Below are 17,518 nucleotides of genomic sequence, written 5' to 3'. Positions count from 1 at the left end.
TGACAATATTCTTTGGTTTTGTCATTATTCTGCCACCTCAAATTTACTCTGGCTTATGAAGAATGAAGTAAAAGTGGGTCGAGGAAGTTGTATTCCTTGACCCAGTACAAACTTCCAGCTATAAGATGGATCTATCCAGCTATTAGTTCTGGGGATCTAATATTTAGCATGGTGATTATAGTTAGCAATACTATTGAGTATTTTTGCAAGTTGCTAAGAGAGTAGATCTTAAAAGCTCTCACCATGAACAAAAATTGTAATTTTGTGAGATGATATATATATATATATATATGTTGACTAATAACCTTATTGTGGTAATCAATTTTGAATCATTTGCATCATTTTGTAGGATGTTTACCAGTTTGAATTTGTGTTTTATTTTGTTGAGACTGCAAATATCCTGTTATTCTTTAAACTTTTCACTAATTTTAGCATTTATTAGTGGGTCTTGCCTACAATTATTACTGTAGTTTTCTTTTTTTACTGTTAATTTTAGAGAGAGAGGAGGCAGAGAGAGACATTGATTTGTTGTCCCACTTATTTATGCATTCATTGGTTTATGCTTGTATTTCTTGTATGTGCCCTGACTGAGGACTGACTGAGCCTGTAACCTTGGAGTATCAGGACGACACTCAAACCAACTGAGCTACCTGGACAGGGCTGTCTCTTAGTCCTCTAACATTTATTAACTGGGATTCTTCTATAAGAGTTGTCCCTTCTCACCCATTTGTTTATTTATTTATGTTTATATGAATTTGTGGGTATTTATTTTGTTTTATAGGTTATAATCCCATACCACTATTACTTATTTTGGTGCTCAGATTGTTCCAGGTTTTGTTTTCATCACCTTTTAATTTAAAAAATTAATAAGACAAATTATCAGTGAATACAGTTACTTGATATGGGTTGAACAATGTATTTCACAATAGCTTAACATTCAGTAGTTGATTTCTATCAACTGACAGTTCTTGTCCAATACTAGTGAACTCCTTAGTCTTGTGTTATATAAGAATGAGGAGGGAAAGAATACGAACCCATCTTTGTCTTTTCTGCTCTTCCTGAACCCAGTTAATTCTGCCAATTTGGTCAGAAAATCCCTAATGACAACAAAAGCTTGGCAGTTACTAAGAGCAGTTCTTTTGTACAAAAAAAATTGACAAAGTGTTTAAAGATATGGAAACTTGATGGTGTTCTCATTCCCCAGTGGTGACTCTGTGACTGGGTGTTCAGGATGGAGTGCTTGCTGACCCCTGGAACACAGCTATTGTGCTTGGTTAATATTGTGTTTCCGTCTGTAGTTTATCACTTGGGGTGCTGATCCAAAACAAACCATCCGGTGTATCCAGCTTGTCCAGGACGTACCCACTTAGCAACAAAAATACAGCTAAGGATTTCCTTGTGCTGAAACTGCTAGGGTTTGGGGTTTGGGGTTTGGTTTCTCTTTTTCTAGTGAAAAACATTATTTTTAGTATTTTTCTTTTTCAGTTATTACATTGTTTACAGCTGTTATATCCAGTTATGTGTAACATTTTATTTATACTTCTCTTACAACATTTATCACATTTTGCCTTTCGTATTTTCTGTTTTATGAATTTGTCTTTTCTTTTTTTGCAGGATGCATGTCTTATTTTTCCTTCACAATTAAACTTGAGGACAAAGTCCATATATCAATTTTATTTTCTTTTAATTTTATTTATTTATTTTAAGATGTTATTTATTTATTTTTAGAGAGGGGAATGGCGGGAGAAAGAGAGGGAGAGAAACATCAATGTGTGGTTGCCTCTCACGTGCCCCCTACCAGGGACCTGGCCTATAACCCAGGCATGTGCCCTGACTGGGAATCAAACCAGCAATCCTTTGGTTTGCAGGACAGTGCTCAATCCACTGAGCTGTACCAGCCAGGGCCTAATTTTATTTATTTTAGAGAGAGAGGATGAGAGAGAGACGATGTTGTTCCACCTATCCACACACTCATTGGTTCCCTCCTATTATGTGCCCTGACTAGGGGTCGAACCTGCCACCTTGGCATATCAGGATGATGCATCAGTCAACTGAATTCTACCCAGCCAGGGCTGTATGTCAAACATTTTAAATATCCCACGTGCTTTGCACACAAGAGAGAGTTCTTTGTTGTTGAAAAGGGGAAATATTACAATTTTTGAGAGTAAAAAAAATAGTTTCCTATCACTTATGTTAGGAATATATTAAAGCCTATACATTGGGTTTGTGAGGCAAGGATTTTTTTTATTTATAGAAGAATGTTCTAATCCATTAGACTCCTCATAATAAGATTAAATTTTTATGTCACTGCAAGAGCAAACTGCTCCTACTTAAGCCATGTGTATAAGTTGATAACAGTTTATTAAGGAGAATTTGTTTTAATGGCAGATTGTTCTGATAGCACATTTAACTGAAGAGAACAAAGATCAGATATGTAGAACTTATGTGATAATCCTCAGTATAGGGAGAAAGTGACTGTGTGTGTCCCACATAGTCAAAAGACACATAATGGTGTACAACAAGGTTCCTTTATTCAAAATATTTGCAAAAATCCTTAAGCTAGAGCTATTAACAACATTTTAAAACTGGATTCTATTATCCATGCCATAAATATTTCTTAAAATTTCTCCAGTACAGGGAAATTAAGGTTATAAAAAGTTATCTGTATTTATGACAGAATTTTTCATAATTCATCTAGACAATATTTACATTGTGTCTTCTGTTTATTGGTGATCCCTGCTGTGAACACTAGCAATGTACTGTACTGCCCAGTTTTGACTAATGTATAAAATTCCTTTGTCCTACAACTAAGGATGCATATTGTTATGGTGATGTCCTGTGGAGTGGGTACAACTTGCTCTAAAAGGTTTGAAGCAAGTCTGATGTCAAGCCAGAGTCACAGGAAGGTTGTGTATGTACTTGAACAACACATGAATTTTACCTCATGAACGTGCAAGAGGATGTCTGCAGGGCCTTAGGTAGTCCTGCACAAACTGCAACACAGTTCAGAAAAGTGACTAAAAGAAAAAAGTGAATGAACCTTGGCAGATAAGCACTATAGAAGTGATGTGTTATAATTATCACTGACATTTATGGTGTCGAGTTTTAATTCCTTCCGTGTACTTTGGTCATATGGAAAAGATGGGGAATACAGAAACGGTGACTTATGACAAGTGCCGTAATAGTGACATGTGGAGTATTAAAAGAATATAAATAAAGAAGGCTAAGTGCTGTCAAAATTGGTCTTTTTGTAACAGGGAAGACAAAGAACCTTGCTGTCTTTCTGGAGATATCTTAGCTACCATCTCCAGATATTCTTCCATGTTGCATAACAACCCCATTCTGTAGATCAGCGATTTTCCAACTGGTGTGCTGTGGCAGGCGCACTTGTGTGCTGCAAGAAGCTTAAGCATGCAGTACCTGACTGTTTAGTCAGGGGCACTGACCTCTTTTCCCTTAAATTGTCAAATTTAAAAAAAGCCACAGCAAACACAACAATAGCCGTCCTGTATGGATGAATCAAAATCCTACCTGTTTTTTGTCAGATCAGCAAAAAGTATAATACATTTTTTGGTGTGCTGCAGAATTTTAGTAATTAGTTTATGTGTGCCATAAGATGAAAAAGGCTAGAAATCACTGGTATAGATCATTTATGTTCAATAGTTAATATCTTTCAGCCCTGGCTGGCGTAGCTCAGTGGATTGAGCGCGGGCCTGCGAATCACACGATTGCGGTTCGATTCCCAGTCAGGGCACATGCCTGGGTTGCGGGCCAGTTCCCGGCAGGGGACACACCAGAGGCAACCATACATTGATATTTCTCTCTCTCTCTCTCCTTCCTTTCCCCTCTAAAGATAAATAAATAAAATCTAGAGAAAATTTTAAAAAAAAGAATGTGCTTTAAAAAAATATCTTTCAGGCTCTCTAAAGCAATTTACTCTTATTAGTTAATCTTATTTACTCCTCTCAGTTATTCATTAAAATTAGTATAGGGTTAGTATTAGAGTTTTATGGATTAGAAGTTGAGATTGAAAAGTGAATTTATTTGTCTAAATCACAAATTTTATAATTGACAGAAGTGAAGTTCAAATCTGATCTGTTCAATTTCAAATCTTAGACTACTAGACTATAATAGCTCTGAAGTACACTGTATTGATTGTGCACAACACACACACACACACAGAGTAAGTCCCTACCATGCTCAAGCACTTTTCCAACATCATCTCATTCAGTCCTCACCACACTCATTTGAGGGTGGTGTTTTGTAGTAAAAATGAAGAGACTGATGCTCAGAGAGGTAAATTATGTGCTTCAAATCTCCCAAAAGGTAAATGGTAATATCAAGGCTTTAACTAAGATTCTTTTGACTAAAGTTTGTTGCTCTGGACAAACTTTATACTTTAATGATTTTGCAAATTATCTAAAGAGCATGAACTGTAGATTAATGCAAATGCATGGTAGGGTGTGAGGTGTAGATCTAAGATAGTTTCCTACTGCCACCCCATTGTTCTTTCAGCACTTACTGAATAATAACTTCCCCCATTATTGTATTGTTTCCACTTTTAATCTACTTCCGAAGTGACTTTTCTAATCCATTTTCTTTATTAATTGATGGCATATATATTTAGTATTTATATTTTTAGTATTTTAAATTAACTTTAATAGTATTTATTATAGGGCTCATCTTATCAATAAAAACATTCTAAAAATTCTAAAATTATAAAAATTCTAAAATTCAAAAATGTGATAGAAGTCCCTGTAATTACAATGCACATATAACCATCATTAGCAATTGGTGTTTTCTTGATCATTCTATGAACATACTAATCTACATATAATTTTTAAAACATAACTGAGAACTTGCTTTTACCACTTAACAATTTGGATACCCATGGTTGTACCCATAGTTTTATCACATGAGTCATTTTATGATGCTTTTAGAAATCTGGTAGGGTTCTTCTTTTTTTTTTTCTTCCAAAAACTAATCTCTGCTTCAATAGTTCAGCAGAGACAAAGAAATAATACAAATGATTCCTAACCAGCCTGTTTCTTCTTGTGCAAATTGCCTTTTTCATTGCCTCTGCTTTAGTGAAAATGGAATTAAAGTCTTGTCTTTCTACTTTTTTCTAATCCTGTAAGTGGTCAAGACTTTTCTCCTGTTGTCAGCAGTCCTCTCTGCTTTGTATGTTTTGAAGTAGGCAGAAAGAACACGGTTACACATAAAGCAGTACTTCTTTACAGGGGAGGGAGAAGTACTAGGAATGGAATTGACTTACAAAAAAACAAAGGTATGGCATAGAAAATAAGTATAAATTGCAACACCAAAAGAAGAAGAAAAACATGTAATTGGAAGAAAATTTTCAGGTGCACTGTCTCCCAGTTTGGGGATTGATTGTACAAGGGTTTATAAACACACCACTTAAAGTACGGCAGTTTCCACAGGGAAATTTGCTGGTAGCTGTCTTCCTTACAAAAGCACTTAAAAATGCAAACCTAAGCTGTTTAAAGCTTTTTTAAATAAAAAAGTTAAAAATCTTCCATATTCTTTTACAGTTTGAAGAGACATTCCAAAGAGAAACACTTTTTAAATTCATTTTTTAAATGTTTACTTTATAAATGGCCCACAACTAGTTTTACCATATAAGATTAGTAGTTAAAGAAGAATACCAAGGAGAAATTACATACTAAACAGTCCCAAGACCCAAATTGTTTCAATCTAGCTTGTTCTATGTTTGTATATATAAAAGTGTGAAAGCTAATACTTTTGTATAAAAGTATACAAAAGTATACTTTTGTAATAGATGGCTATGTCAGAATTTGATTGAGGCCTAAAATATCTTTTCTGCCAGTGTACATGAATTTATTATAAAAAGCCATAATTTTAAAATTTTATTTGCTGTGGACAAATTTCAGAGCCACCTAATTTCTGGTGTATTTGGACCTGTTCCACTATACCTCAGACGTTTAAAAGGAAACTTGAGTTCTCCTTGTTATACTAATAGTAATTTGAGATCCTCAGAAAGGGTATATAACTCCTACTTTTATTGACTTGGACAGGCCTTGTATTGAAATGGAGAAGGAATGATGGGTAATGAAGGGAATTGAAAACCCCAGGACTAACATAAACCACAGCTGTTTTTTTTAGACCCCAAAACGTTGAAATCACATCTTATAAACACATGCACTGCTTGGTTCTGAGGACATCCTTGGTTTCCTGGTGGGGGATTTTTTTCCCTCCTGATAGCTAGTAAGAAGAAAGGAGCTAACTTCATAGAGTTCAATGATAAGGCAATAATGGGAAATTAAGTGTGACTTTGGAAATGCTAGTACAACAAACCCAAGGAATTGTAACTCAAATTTTTGTTATATTTAAGGTGCTGGTGATTGTCTTAAAACTCCTCCCATGTCTTTAGACAGAAACAAAGTATAAAGAGACAAGGATTTCCTGCTTTTAAAGAAAATAAAATAATAATATCCTGCATTTGTTGAGGCAGGGGATCAAGATTGGGTGGGCATATTACGTATTATTTTTCACCCATTAAAATAGCAAATACTGTTTTAAATAAGATTACTTAATGTTTACAAGTGTACCGACATGGACAAGTTCATACGCTGCTGGTGAGAACATAAGATGGTACAATCCTTTTAAGGATTTGCAATATTTGTCATAAATCTTAAATATTCCATTGACCCAGTAGTTTGTCCTTAAGAAAATATGTAAGTGCCCAATAGTTATGGAATGCCTAAACAAATTATGGTAAACACATAATAGAATACTGTCTAGGTATTTTTTAAGAGTTTAGTCTTTTTTTTTATTGTGTTATTTTTAGAGAGATGGGAAGGGAGGGAGAAAGAGAGGGAGAGAAACATCGATGTGCGAGAGATATATCCATCAGTTAGTTGCCTCTCACAAGCCCCCAACTGGGGAGCTGGCCCACAATCCAGGTATGTATGTGCCTGGACCGGGAATCAAACTAGTGACTTTTTGGTTTACAGGCCGACACTGGTGTTTTGCTCTCTCTCTAAAAATAAATAAATGAAATCTTTTAAAAAAAGTGGTTAAATGGTAAATTTTATGTCATGTCTATTTCACCACAATTGCAACAGCAACAAAGGCCATTATAATGGTTTGGGTGACCCAGAAACATGGTTGACAGTGGGAACTGAACAGAGTACGGTTAGAGAACAATTTCAGAGGTGGGATGGGAGGGTCTGGCACTTGGCTAGGGAGAGGGAGGAGTCTAGAAGTGGTTCCCAAAGCTTGACTGAGTGTGAGAATCAACAACTTTTAATAAAATAGATTATTGGGCTAGGTGACTAGAAAGATGCTAATGCTAATAACTAAAACAGTACACACAGGAGGAGATTAAAAGTAATGAAATTAGCTTACTGTAGAATAGGTTGAGTTTGAAGGATGAGGACAGCACCCAGGTGGAAGGAATTGAAACCAATAAAGGACGACAGTTCCAGAGATCCGACATTGAAAGTTGCTGGGGACTAGAGATACAATGAGAAGAAAGTGGGAACATCAGAGCCTTTGGGGACAACTACATTGTAGGGATTGGAAGAGAAACAAGGCATTAGAAAATAATGGCACACAGGAGAAATAAAAGACAGGTAATAGAGTATATCGTCAGATGTTGGAATGTTCAAGAATAGGATTTGGAAAGGACCTTTGGATTGGGTAGGAAAACATAGTGACTCTTTAGAATTAAGGTTTATTCATAATAGTAAGGAGCAACAGGAGGAAATAGAAATGGTGAAAGTAAACATTTTTTTTCAAGAAGTGAAAAGAGAGGAAGGAACCAAGTCAGGGTTAGTAAGATCAAAGCGAGGCTTTTTCAGTCTGGATAAACTTGGTCATATTTTAGGCCAGTACTTCTGTGGAGCACTTGTCTCTCATGGGTCTCCTGTCTCTTCCACTGTTTCTTTTCTTCTCCAGTCCTCTAATTGTGGGATGCCCTCTTCCTCACCCAAACTCACTCCCTGGGTGCTGGGAAGTCTTCCATTTGCCCCTCTAGGTCCACTTCTCCATCTCTAATTGCTTTCTCTCCCAGGAGGCTGACCTCCATGGACTAGTCAACCAGCTTCCTGGGATGCTGGAGGGAAAGAAGTTGGAACATTTATCCCCTCAGCTTTCCAATCTGAAGGGTAACTGCAGTCTGGCTGCATTGACTGAAAGTCTGTGCCACTCTCATGTCTATAGGACTCTCTCCTTATGGGTAACCACTTCCTCTCCCAGTCCCTTCAGGCTGAGGTGTGGAAACCGGATATCACACTCTATTTTCTTTTGTGGTTTCCCTGAACTCTTTCCTATACCTTTATAAATCGTCCCTTTATTAACTCTGTGTCATTTATTTCCTGCTGGGACCCTGACTGATACAGCGATCTTAACCAGTCTCATGACTTTAATATCAGCTACTACATGCCAACAATTCCCACATTTATAGGTCCAGCCCAGACCCATCTCCTGAACTGCAGACTCATGCATCTGGCTGCCTGCTAGTTGTGATTGTCTAACATATGTCTTAACTTACTGAGCTTTTCTCCTAAACTGTTCATAACAACTCTGTCCTTCCAGTTGTTTAGGACAAAAAAATCTTAAAATCATCCTTGATTCCTCTTTTTTTCCTCACACCCCTTATCCAATCTGTCAGGATATCCGAATAGGGCTTCCTTTCGTAGAGAATCTGATTTCTTCTCACCACCTCCTCTCCTATCACCCTGCTTTAACTACTATGATCTCTCACTTATAATACATCCCAGTTGGTCTTCGTGCTTTTTCTTTAACCTCTTTCACCATATTTTCAACATAGTAGTGAAAATGATTAAAATGCAAATTAGATGTCACTCCTCTGCTTAAAACCTCCCAATGGCTTTCCATTTCAGAATAAAAGTGGGAGTCCTTAGGCTGACCTAAAAGGTCCTACACCATCTGCCTCCCACACCCTGTACCCCATTTTCTGTTCTTTCCCCGTGTTACCTGCTCTAGTGACACTGGGTTCCCTTATTGTTTTGACAAGGTTCTTTCTGTCAGGAAGGCTTCTCCCAAATATCTGCATGACTAACTCCCTTACCTGCTTTGAATCTCTTTAGAGAGTGAAAGGGAGAGAAACATCAATGTGTGGCTGCCTCTCAAGCGCTCCCCCAATGGGGATCCGGTCTGCAGCCCAGGCATGTGCCCTGACTAGGAATTGAACCAGTGACCCTTTGGTTCACAGGCCAGTGCTCAATCCACTAAGCCACACTAGCCAGGGCCAACTGTTGTCTTAATAAAGCTTACCCTAACCACCTACTTATAGAATGGCAAATTGACCAACCTCTCCCTGCTGGCACTCCTGATCCATATTTCCTGTTTTTCCTTTTCTGCAACACTTAATATCTTCTAACATACTGTATAATTTACCTTTTTGTTTTTTAATTATCATGCAGTAAAATTGTTTCCCTACCCCTGACACCCCCGCTGCCCTTAGGGTATACAGTCCTGTGAATTTTAATACATGTGTAAATTCTTACGTTTATTGCCAGAATCAGGAGATAGGATATTTCCATGCTCCAAAAAAATAATCGCATCTTCCCTATCCCTAACCCCTGGCAACCACTGATGTGTTCATCATAGTTTGCCTTTTCAATAATGGGATCATACAGTATGTAACATTTTGACACTGGCTTCTTTTACTCCGTGTAACACCTTTGACATTTTATCCTAGTTCCTGAGTGTATCAGTAGTGCATTCCTTTTTATCATCTAGTATTCTGTTCTGTGGCTGTCATGCAGTTTATCCATTCACCCACTGAAGGACATTTGGGTTGCTTCCAGTTTGCAGGGCACTTAGGAAAAGAGCTGCTAAAACATTCATGTACAGGCTTTTATGTGGACGTAAGTTGTTGCTTCTTTGGAATATAATTTACTTATTACATTTATCTTTTTTTTCATGTTGTGTTCACAGATGTATTACTCCAAGTTTCTAAAATAGTTCCTGGTACATACCAGGAGCTCAACAAATTGGTGAATTTGCAGTGTTACTTTAAAATGGAACAGTACAGCAAAACTGGTTTTACTCTGAACACATTCAGGGTTTGCATTGCCAAAACCTAGACTGCAGTCTGCTCACTCCCCAAGTGTCAGGAGACCTGAGTTGAAAGACACCTGCTAGTTGAGAGTGTAAATGTCTTTTTACTGAAAGTAATTCCTCCCTAATGTTTTTGGTGGCTGTCTATCAGATTCCTGATTTGGAGGAGGAGGTTGGGATGAGGTTAAGGAAAAACCTCTTGGGACGATACTTTAACAGTGATGTCAACATAACTCATTTGTGAGCAAAAGGAAAAGCCAGCTCTTCCTCCCTAAGGATAACCCAGGAACAAACTTGCTTGCAAAAGCAGGGGAAATGAAGGCACCACTGTCCCCACGTTGTCTGACCCACTTAGTTTCACTTAAACTCATAGAGTTAAGTCACCAGATGGGATTAAGAAAAAGATAATTGTTAGAGATAAAGAGGAAAATAATGATTATATGAGAGGTTGATGTTTATAAGGAAAGGTAATTGATTTACTGGAATATTTGTGTTAATAGTCATAGCCTATGTCTGACTGCAAAGTATATTTTGGATAAGCTTTTAAGTGACATTCAATTTAAAATAATTTGCTGCCTAGTTCTCCAAACCAGGATAGCAGTGTATCTCGTTAAAATACATGGCCCACCCCGTAACCATATTCCTCAGAGTACAGAATTCAATAAGAATGAGTTGGCTCTTGGATCCCATCCAGTGCATTATGGTTTTTGAAGGCTCAGCCAGGTTTCACTCTAAGGTAGTTCCATGTTTAAAGTTTGAGGAAGGTTTTAGAACAAGTCTTCTTCATTTATCAAGTAAGTTTTTTTTCTTGGTATAAATGATAACAGACTCATAAAAATTTCATATATACAGAACTATATATGTACTTATATACCTGTACATAAGCATTATTGATATTTTGATGAAAATCCTTCCAGACATCTTTCCAGGTGGGTGTATAACACATGTATGTTTTCATTACTCTAAAGAGAAGGGGCTACAACAATACTTTTAGGGTAGGGGAAAGCCCCACTCTTTTTCTTTTTTTAAAAATTATTATTTATTTATTTTAAAGAGAGAAGAGAAAGGAAAGAAAAAGAAACATCAGTTTGTTGTTCCCCTTCTTTATGCATTCATTGGTTGATTCTAACATGTGTCCTGACTGGGGATCAAACCCTCAACCTTGGTGTATTGAGATGATAGTCTAACCAACTAGCCAGGGCCCCCTTCATTTTCAATAAGAGTGATCAGTACATAGAAAAAAGAAAATTTACTTCAGTACCTAAAATCTAAAACACTGCAAGCATCAGTGTTTAATTAAACATTTTGAGGATGATCTTTATCAGGAAAAATGAAATAATTCTGAAATACAGAGTTTGACAGAAGTAACATGTGCTTGAGTGTGTTTGGTGGGGAAATAATATGAGTGTAATAATTTATAGCTTTAATTTGAACATTTCACCTAAAATGTCATATGGTGTGCTTTAGTGTGATATTGTTATGTTACAGAATTACATGCCTATGATTTTATAATAAAATATTTTGTAATTGAAAAGGGGCATTATTTGTGCCAGACCCTGTATATTGAGGGTTCTGATTTGACCTGAATGCCGTGTGGTGGTACAGAGGCTTTGCTTATTCATTCGAGTATCCAGGTTAAAGCACTGTGGCAACTTAGAAGGTCTAAATATAGAACTAAAACAGGACCATTAACTTTCCATCTTCCCCATATCTTGGGTGAATTAGAAATAGATGTCTGTTCCCAGTTCTTCGGCCTTTGTAGATGGGAGTATGAGCATTGTTGTCATCAACTCGAGTGAAACTCATTGCTCTCTGAAAGCCATGCAATAGGCTGTATATATGTGTCTGTTTTATTTAAATGTGTACAATAATCAGTTCAGCAATGCTACTGTGGGACTGAGTGAACTTCTGAATAGATTGTACAGGGTCCTTTCTAACCACTATAATATTCAAGATTAGTCATTAACAGTATCTTTAATTTCCCCCAATTGTTGGCCTAATAGTTGGTATACTGCCTTAAATAGTTCAAAAAGCAAGTCTCTGCCATGGCAGTGACTGGAAACTAAGAATTTCTGCCAAAGTTCTTGTGATCTAATCCTCTCTTGAAAGTACAAAGCTAAAGCATGTATTGAAATGCCTGAGTCAGCTGCTCAAGGGGTGTACGGGCTGCAACTCTGCTCATTTTTCTAGGATGAAAAATTATTTCTTTGGTGACCCAAGGCAGCTAGCTAGCTTTAACTCTTTCCACCGAGAAATACATGTATTATAACTATGTGTAGAAAGCACTCACATATATATGAACACATGTAAATTATAGCTAAATGCTGGCATAATTTTAAAAGGATGCTTTATGCTCTATTATATTTTCTAGAATTATGCTTAATTTTAACAGATCTTGTTTAATGACTTATAAAAATAACTTTACTTCTATTGATTGCTGTTTAAAAGTTTTAACTTCTCCAACTTTCTAATTTAGGGAAGGGGGAAAAAGCACCTACTATTTATCAGGTGTTTAATATATGCCTGGAATTTTGACTTGTTTGATATGAACTCCCATTTTATAGATGAGGACCTCAGAACAGGCAAGTGAGGTCACATAGCTCCGAGGCAGCAAGCACAGTGAGTGTTTGAGGTCAGTGTGATTCCAAAGGCCTCTCTACCACAAACCACCACATCATGCTGTAGAATGAGCTGTAGAATGCTTATAAAAAATACTTTATTATTAATATTGTTAGGTAAAAAATACAACGTGAAGAACAATAAACATAATATACACACTGTGTGAAATGTCTGTATATGTATATTCACGCATGTGTCTGTTTTACATATGCTTAGCATAGCCAGTAGATCTCTGGAACACCATATAATGGTTGCCCCCCAGGATGGGAATTGGGTTGCTAGAAACCTAGCATTTTTATTATAAAATTGTTTACACCATTGAATTGTTTTATGTACCTATATTGCCTATTCAAAAAAGAAACTATTTTAAAGACAGTTGTTAGCTATGTTTTTAGAAACATTTGATTGTCTTTTATTTAAAAAAATATTTTATTTATTTTTAGAAAGAGGGGAAAGAGGGGAAGAAAGAGGGAGAGAGACATCGATGTGAGAAAAAAATATTACTTTGTTGCCTCTCCTGTGTGCCCAGACTGAGGACCAAACCTGCAACCCAGGCCTATGCCTGACTGGGATTCAAATGGGCAACTTTTCTTTCTCTTTGCCAGACAATGCCCAACCAATTGCATCAGGGCTGATCAATTTTTAGATTTAGTAATCTATTTGTGAGTAAAGTTTCATAGGCTTGTAAATCTTCTAATGCTATAAAATGTTAATGCTGATATATATATTGATAATCATTGATAATGATAGTATCATTCTAGTTTCCAATTCCACATATCTACTCTAATGACCCACCACTTTGGAATTTGAGAGGGAGGTAGAATACGATATAACATATTGATGTTAGCAGAGGTAATGGTGACTGATTCATCTGCGTTCAACTATTTACATTTTAGTGTTATGTAAGATTTTGATAATCTTTGGTTTATCTGGTTTTTGAAACAAGAGCACTGTGTTTCAGATGATGGTAGTTGCTAGTCATTCTTTTTTTAAAATATATTTTATTGATTATGCCATTACAGTTGTCCTATTTCCCCCCTTCATTCCCTTCCACCCTGCACACCCCCTCCCCCACCATTCCCCTGCTTTAGTTTATGTCCACGTGTCTCAAGTTCTTTAGATTCTATATTTCCCGTACTATTCCTGCCCTCCCCCCTGTCTATTTTCTACTTACCTTCTATGCTACTTATTCTCTGTACCTTCTCCACCTTCTCCTCCTCCCATTCCCCTGTTGCTAACCCTCCATGTGATCTTCATTTCTATGGTTCTGCTCCTGATCTAGCTGTCCTCTTACTTTGCTTTTGTTTTAGGTGTGGTTGTCAATATCTGTGAGTTTGCTATCCTTTTACTGTTCCTGTTTTTTATCTTCTTTTTCTTAGATAAGTCCCTTTAACATTTCATATAATAAGGGCTTGGTGATGATGAACTCCTTGAACTTGACCGTATCTGAGAAGCACTTTATCTGCCCTTCCATTCTAAATGAAAACTTTGCTGGATAGAGCAATCTTGGCTGTAGGTCCTTGCATTTCATGACTTGAAATACTTCTTTCCAGCCCCTTCTTGCCTGTAAGGTCTCTTTTGAGAAATCAGCTGACAGTCTGATGGGAACTCCTTTGTAGGTGACTGTTCCCTTACCTCTTGCTGCTTCTAGGATTCTCTCCTTCATTTTAATCTTGACTAATGTCATTATGATGTGCCTTGATGTGTTCCTTCTTGGGTCCAACTTTTTTGGGACTCTGAGCTTCCTGGATTTTCTGGAAGTCTATTTCTTTTGCTATACTGGGGAAGTTCTCCTTTCTTATTTGTTCAAATAAGTTTTCCACTTGTCTCTCTTCCTATTCCCCTTCTGCTACCCCTATAATTCAGATGTTGGAATGTTTAAAGATGTCCTGGATGTTCCTAAGCCTCTCCTCATTTTTTTTGAATTCTTGTTTCTTCATACTTTTCTGTTTGGTCATTTTTTTTCTTCCTTGTGGTCCACTCCTTTGATATGAGTCCCAGTTTCCTTTCCATCACTATTGGTTTCCTGTTCATTTCCCTTCCTTTCAATTAGTTTAGCCTTCATATGTTCCTCTAATTTGTGACTAAAATCAACCAGTTCTGTGAGCATCCTGATCACCAGTGTTTTGAACTGTGCATCTGATAGGTTGGCTATTTCTTTGTTGCTTAGAGCTATCAGCTCTGGGGCTTTGAGTTCTTCTTGAGCCATAATGTTTTGGTCTGTTTGCACCTGTTCCGTATGAGGGGCAGAGCCCTAGGTGTTCACCAGGGCGGGGCAACTCAGTCACTGGGTTGTGACACTAGATGTGGGGGGGCGGGGTCAAAGAGGGGCAATGGCGGTCCCCTCTGCTGCTTCCTGCCACTGGGACCTGTGCGGTCCATCTCACTGCTCGCTCCTTCACCTGGTTTATCGGTCTGGCTGAACGGTTCGTTGTTGTCGGACTTCCGTATAGTTCAATTTTCTGTGTTTTGGTCGTGTTTTGTTACTAAAACTTTGTTGTCTTTAAACTTGGTTGTGTGAGGAGGCACAGTGTTTCCACCTATGCCTTCATCTTGGCCGGAAGTCTTGCCAGTCATTCTTAAGGTAAAAGAAGTATTTTATATGATTCCTAAAATTGAACTTTAAAAAGTTTTTCATCTACTAAAAGGTGTATTTTAGCTTGGGACTACCATTAATGGAAATATCTTATTTTGAATGCACTTATTTTTCTACTTGTTTGTACTTATTTTCAAAACTGTATATGTCTGTTTACATAGCTGCCTTCCTTACTGGACTGGTCATTCCTTGAGGGCAGTGTCCATGCCTCGGTTACTCTTGTTTCTTGGTGCCTAGCCTAACGCTTAATACTTGGTAGGTAACTAAAAATGTTGATTGAATTGAATCAAATTGAACTAGAGATATTTAGCTTAGCCCAGAGAAGAGAGAGAGAGATAATCTCAGTCTTCAGATATTTGAAGGTGTTGTGGAAGACATTTGTGCTATAGGCTTCAATAGACAGAAAACTAGCGAGTGGAATTTTCAAGGTTTCTAAATGTTCACTCATCTAAAGCTACATGGCGCTGTCTCTGGGGGTTCTGAATCTACACCAGGAGATTCATTCATGGCTGGTCAGCTACCAAGACAGTTCAAGAATTCAATTATTCATTTGTTCCTTCACACATTTATCGAAACATTTATTGAACAGACACTGTTCTAAATATTGGATGCCAAGATTGAATAAATCATAACTGCTGCCCTGGGGAACTCAACAGCCAACAGGGGACACAGAAATTTTAGAAAAGGATCACAACACAGGGTTGTGCTGAGAGATTGTTACAGAGGTGTAATGTAATAGCCTGGAGAGAGTGGACAGGAAAGGCTGCTGAGGAGGTGACTGTTGAGTAGAGTGGCCAGGCAGACGAGGGGGGAAAGGAGTGTCCTAAGCAGATGGAACAATACATGCAAGCTCAGAAGTTAATGTTTTTAGAATAGACCGATGCTATTTCATTTGGATTTATATGCCCTTAGAGGACCCTCCAAACTTAAAATTCTGTGTGCTGGCTCTTTAACTTAGTATTTTTTGTTTTACTTCATGACAGATATTTCATGAATGTGTGTATTTTAGTTGTCATTTTTTATAGGAAGCAAAAATACTAATCTTTTTCTTTGATTTTTGTTCATAGTTAAGTTCATCCGAGAAGTAACGCCATATATCAAGAAGCCATCATTAGTATCAGATCTGCCATGGGAAGGTGCAGCTCCCCAGTCACCAAGCTTTAGTGGCAGTGAGGACTCTGGCTCTCCAAAACACCAGAACAGCACCAAGGACAGGAAGGTCATTCCTCTCAAAATGTGCTTTGCTGCTAGAAACCTAAGCATGCCGGATCTGGAGAACAGGTGAGCTGTACCTGAGCAGAACATCATACTTAAGCCTTGCAAACTTAAAGACATGCTGCGATATTACTTATGCATGTTATTATGCTATAATATGCCTAAATTACACAGAGGAAAAATCAGTCTGAGATGAGAATAATTTTTGGTGTTCCATTTTTAAATTACTTCACACATATATGTGTAGTACATATATAGAAAAATTTTGGACAAACACAAGAAACTTAATGGCATATACTCCTAGGGAGTGAAATGGGTTTAGAAGGAAAGAATCTTAGTGATTTTAGGGAGAGGGGAAGAAAGGGAGAGAAACATCAATGTGAGAGAGGAACATTGACCAGTTAGTTGCCTTTCTTATGCTCCCTGACCAGGGACTGAACTTGCAATCTAGGCGTGTGCCCTGACTGGGAATCAAACCTGCAACTTTCCGGTTTATGGGATGACACCCCATAAAGAAAGCTTTCCAGGGTGATGATAATGTTCTATATCTTAGTTGTTCTGTATGGGACAACTAGGCCACACCAGCCAGAGCTGGAGTCCCAGTCTTAATGCTGCAAAGTGATTTGTTTCAACTTTTATTTGAAATACCAAAAATTGCAAATAATTAGCTTTTTGTAACATGTAAATTGAAAGAGAGTCAAGGTTATTCCTTTATCAGTCTTGCATTCCAGAGGAAAAGGAAAGCAATGGGATTACAGGTACCTGGCAAAATTATGCATAACTTATACCCGCAGGAATGTGAGCATCCATGCTGTATTGGCAGAAAAAAATGTTCAGAACCATTGACTAATTAAACAGAAATTAGGATGATGGTCTTTGTAACTTTCACCAGGCTGTTTGTTTTCCAGAAGCCTTAGTTTCCTCCTGTATAAAATGAAAGGTTATATAAGAATCAAATGATTGTAAAATTGGCATAATGAGCTTTCAGTATATTCTAAATGCTGTTAGTGTCCTTGT

General features: G+C 37.4%; 1 protein-coding gene across 1 annotated transcript in view; it reads left to right on the top strand.

Moving 5' to 3' along the window:
- The window catches only part of SNTB2 (syntrophin beta 2), an 85,697-nt gene that overhangs the window by 28,465 nt on the left and 39,714 nt on the right, over positions 1–17,518 (top strand). Inside the window, exon 2 of the mRNA XM_037041400.1 lies at positions 16,354–16,567. Within this exon, the coding sequence (XP_036897295.1) occupies positions 16,354–16,567 (214 nt within the window). The remainder of the gene's footprint in view (positions 1–16,353; positions 16,568–17,518) is intronic.

The sequence above is a fragment of the Sturnira hondurensis genome, unplaced genomic scaffold, assembly GCF_014824575.4.
Source record: "Sturnira hondurensis isolate 20B ecotype Veracruz unplaced genomic scaffold, ASM1482457v3 Scaffold0003090, whole genome shotgun sequence".
Lineage (NCBI taxonomy): Eukaryota > Metazoa > Chordata > Mammalia > Chiroptera > Phyllostomidae > Sturnira > Sturnira hondurensis.
This window is presented reverse-complemented; position numbering and strand designations above follow the sequence as displayed.